This window comes from Chanodichthys erythropterus, chromosome 7, assembly GCF_024489055.1.
Source record: "Chanodichthys erythropterus isolate Z2021 chromosome 7, ASM2448905v1, whole genome shotgun sequence".
NCBI classification, from domain to species: Eukaryota; Metazoa; Chordata; class Actinopteri; order Cypriniformes; family Xenocyprididae; genus Chanodichthys; species Chanodichthys erythropterus.
Window position 1 is genome coordinate 20,248,187 of NC_090227.1, and position 3,982 is coordinate 20,252,168.

General features: G+C 38.1%; 1 protein-coding gene across 1 annotated transcript; it reads left to right on the top strand.

The window, feature by feature from the left end:
* Positions 1-289: 289 nt before the first annotated feature.
* Positions 290-3,754, top strand: olfcj1 (olfactory receptor C family, j1). The gene is made up of 6 exons (XM_067389866.1): positions 290-495; positions 639-924; positions 1,329-2,141; positions 2,224-2,454; positions 2,585-2,708; positions 2,841-3,754. The coding sequence occupies exons 1-6, from the start codon at positions 290-292 to the stop codon at positions 3,752-3,754; spliced, it is 2,574 nt and encodes an 857-aa protein (XP_067245967.1).
* The last annotated feature ends 228 nt before the right edge of the window (positions 3,755-3,982 follow it).

Below are 3,982 nucleotides of genomic sequence, written 5' to 3' on the forward strand. Positions count from 1 at the left end.
TATTATTATTATTATTATTATTTTATTTTTATTTTTTTCAAGCTATATATTTCTTCATGTTTTCTTCATGATAAGGTTAATGAGGTCTGGGATTGGACCAAAGCAAAGTAAAACAAAGCTTATTGCATTGTTTTTCTGTCAGTCACCTTAATTGCTTGTATTATTGGCCAGAGATGGTAAACATGCATTATGTAAGCCTAATGGTGGGCTCAGACAATATATACATAAACCAATGATTTACTCAACACACATCCTCAACTTCAAAAAGGCATTGACCTATTGCAGAGTCATGGTGTTGGTTGCAACCATTTTAATGATTATCACCTGTACTGTGAGTGCTGCTCAACCTAAATGTAAAGCTTATGGGACAGATGAACTCCTTCATTTTTCAAAAGAAGGTAACGTCTCTATTGGGGGCATTTTTTCATTCCACCAAAATCCAGTTGATGTAAATCCAACGCTCACAACCAATCCAGGAAACATCCGGTGTAATGGGTAAGATAATGACAATATTAATTTCACATTACTTAAAAAGAAAGGCTTGTTTACAAAGATTTGCAATCTAATATAATGACAGAGTAACAACTAATGTGATGGATGACTTCACTGAATAAAACAAAGCTATCTTCCATTTTCAGTCTTGATCCTGGAGAGCTGCAGTATGCAATGACAATGATTTTTGCCATTGAGGAAATAAACAACAGCTCAGATCTTCTTCCTGGCTTTGTGTTAGGCTACCGTGTCTATGGCTCTTGCCCAAGTATCCCTCTCTCTACGGGAGCATCGTTAGCTCTGATCAATGGACAAATGGAAGCAGAAGAGAGCTGTGTAAGTCCCTCTACTGTGCAAGCTGTCATTGGAGAAACTACATCAACATCCACAATAGACATTGCAAGGACCATGGGTCCATTTAAGATCCCCGTGGTAAGTCATTAAATAAATGTGTGTGTGTGTGTGTGTGTGTGTGTGTGTGTGTTTGTGTGTGTATGTGTATGTGTATACACACACACACACACACACACACATATATATATATATATATAGTGTTTATTAGTTTATTAGTGTTTTTTATAGTGTTTATTAGTTTAAATTAGTGTTTTATTTATTATTCTGTTATAATGATGTAATAAGTCCAGGATACAATTATGTGAATGTTTATCCATAGTCATTTTACAAGAATCAGTTAATTTAAGCATTTACATGTGCAAAAAGCACAGTTTTGGGTCTACTGCTCATCTAGTCTCAGACAGTAATCCCTCCATATAGTTTTAATGGAAGAACCTAAAAATTTGAATGTCATTTATAAACCTTTTTTTGTCTCGTTTCAGCTAAGCCATTCAGCAACTTGTGCATGTCTTAGTAACAGACAACAGTATCCATCCTTCTTTAGGACCATTCCCAGTGATTACTACCAGAGCAGAGCACTGGCTAAACTAGTCAAGTATTTTGGCTGGATCTGGGTTGGGGCTGTGAGAAGCCGGGGAGATTACGGCAACAATGGAATGGCCACTTTTTTAGAAGCAGCAGAGAAAGAAGGCATTTGTGTTGAATACTCCATGGCCATTTACAGAACCGATTCAAGAGAGAAGTTTTTGGAAGTCACAAACGTAATTAAAAAATCAACATCTAAAGTCATAGTAGCTTTTGCAGATGGCAATGATTTGGACATCCTCATAAAAGAGCTTTACTACCAAAATATAACTGGCTATCAGTGGGTTGGAAGTGAGGGCTGGATTACTTACAGATATGTAGCAACCCCAATGAACTATGCTGTTGTAGGGGGAGCAATAGGCTTTGCTGTGCCAAATGCATACATTCCTGGATTGAGGGAGTTTATTGTGAGTAGCCGTCCCACCTTGAGGTTAGGTAACACAGGACTGGTTGAGCTGTGGGAAAGCATGTTTAACTGCATTTTAAATCCAAACACACACAATGTCTCTAAGATATGCAATGGAGAGGAGTCCCTAGCTAATACAAACACACGTTTCACAGATGTATCTGATGCTAGTCTTCTAAACAATGTCTACAAGGCAGTGTATGCTGTCGCTCATGCAATAGAAGCACTGCTGACTTGTGAGAAAGGGAAGGGGCCATTCCCCAACAAGACATGTGCAGAGAATGGGAAAATACAGCCTTGGCAGGTGTGTTGTTTTGAATTGCTACTCTGTAATTTTCTGTAATTCAAAACATTAGTTCTTATTATTAAGCCACCATTCTTTGCAGGTGTTGCATTATCTCACTCAAGTGAACTTTACAACCAAAAATGGAGAGAATGTTTACTTTGATGATCATGGTGACCCAGTTGCACGTTATACACTGGTTAACTGGCAGATGAACTATGAAGGAATAATAACATTTGAGTCAATTGGCTTATACGATGCATCCAAGCCAGAGGGACAACAGATTAAAATGAAAGATGACATTGATGCAATCTGGGCAGGAAACCAGAAAAAGGTAGATAATCATAATAATAATAATAATAATCATCAGTCATAGGCTTTATGCTAAATAGATTATTGCACAGTGATTTTATGTAGTGCAGACTACAATGATGTACATTTTTGCTTGTGTGTGTATGTTTTAGGTCCCGCTGTCTGTGTGTAGTGAGACCTGTCTTGCAGGCACTCGGAGGGCCTTCATGAAAGGAAAACCCATCTGCTGCTTTGACTGCATCGACTGTGCAGATGGAGAGTTCAGCAACACCACAAGTGAGATAAACAAGCCTCTCTCATTAACAGTGATACTCGTCATGTTTCTGTGTGGTCAACCCAAAGTCTGTATGGTTTTGCATTGTCTTGAAATGATGTTGTTTTCTCTCTTTAATTTGTCTATGCTTTCAGATGCAGTAACATGCGTTACATGCCCTCTTGAGTACAAATCAAATGGGAACAGAACACGATGTGAACTCAAAAACATTGAATTCTTAACATTTAAAGAAGTAATGGGTAATATACTAGTGACATTCTCTTTGTGTGGTGGATTTCTCACAATCACAATTGGGTTGATTTTCTTCTACCACAGACATACACCAATAGTAAGAGCTAACAACTCAGAGCTGAGCTATTTGCTGCTCTTCTCACTCACTCTGTGTTTTCTCTGTTCACTTACTTTCATTGGTCGGCCCACTGAGTGGTCCTGTATGTTGCGTCACACAGTGTTTGGGATCACTTTTGTACTCTGTATTTCCTGTGTTCTGGGGAAAACAATTGTTGTGTTAATGGCCTTCAAGGCTACACTTCCAGGAAGTAATGTCATGAAATGGTTTGGGCCTCCTCAACAGAGACTCAGTGTTTTTGCCTTTACTCTTATACAAGTGCTTATTTGTGTTCTTTGGTTAACAATGTCACCCCCATTTCCCTACAAAAACACGAGTAAGTACAATGACAAAATCATACTTGAGTGTGATTCAGGTTCAGCAGTTGGATTCTGGGCTGTGCTGGGTTATATTGGCCTATTGGCTATCTTGTGCTTCATTCTGGCTTTTCTTGCCCGCAAGCTGCCTGACAATTTCAATGAAGCCAAATTCATTACATTCAGTATGCTTATATTCTGTGCTGTATGGATCACTTTTATCCCAGCTTATGTTAGTTCTCCTGGAAAATATACTGTAGCTGTGGAGATATTTGCTATTTTAGCGTCAAGTTATGGGATGTTGTTTTGTATATTCATTCCTAAGTGCTACATAATTTTACTAAAACCTGACATGAACTCTAAAAAACTTTTAATGGGTAAAGCTTCTTCAAAGGTTCACTGATAAAAATGGCTATTTATTATTATATACTGACATAGTAAAAATGTCATGCATTCTCCATTCAAAGTGAAACTTCAATGCTGCGTCATGCCGTTGACGAGAACTGCTCCCTAGCCTGTGAGAGAGGTGTCCATCGTGAAAGACTTGACTTGAAATGACTCTCAAAGTAACAGAACTGGAAAATAACAGCCTCTGAATTTCTAAAATAAAAAGCTTCTGATCTAACTTGAT

Excerpts from the sequence above, each read along its gene's own strand:
- olfcj1 (XM_067389866.1), top strand. The coding sequence starts at position 290 with ATGGTGTTGGTTGCAACCATTTTAATGATTATCACCTGTACTGTGAGT. Across the intron at positions 2,455-2,584 it reads GGGCAGGAAACCAGAAAAAG|GTCCCGCTGTCTGTGTGTAG; the intron begins GTAGATAATCAT and ends TGTATGTTTTAG. Across the intron at positions 2,709-2,840 it reads AGAGTTCAGCAACACCACAA|ATGCAGTAACATGCGTTACA; the intron begins GTGAGATAAACA and ends CTATGCTTTCAG.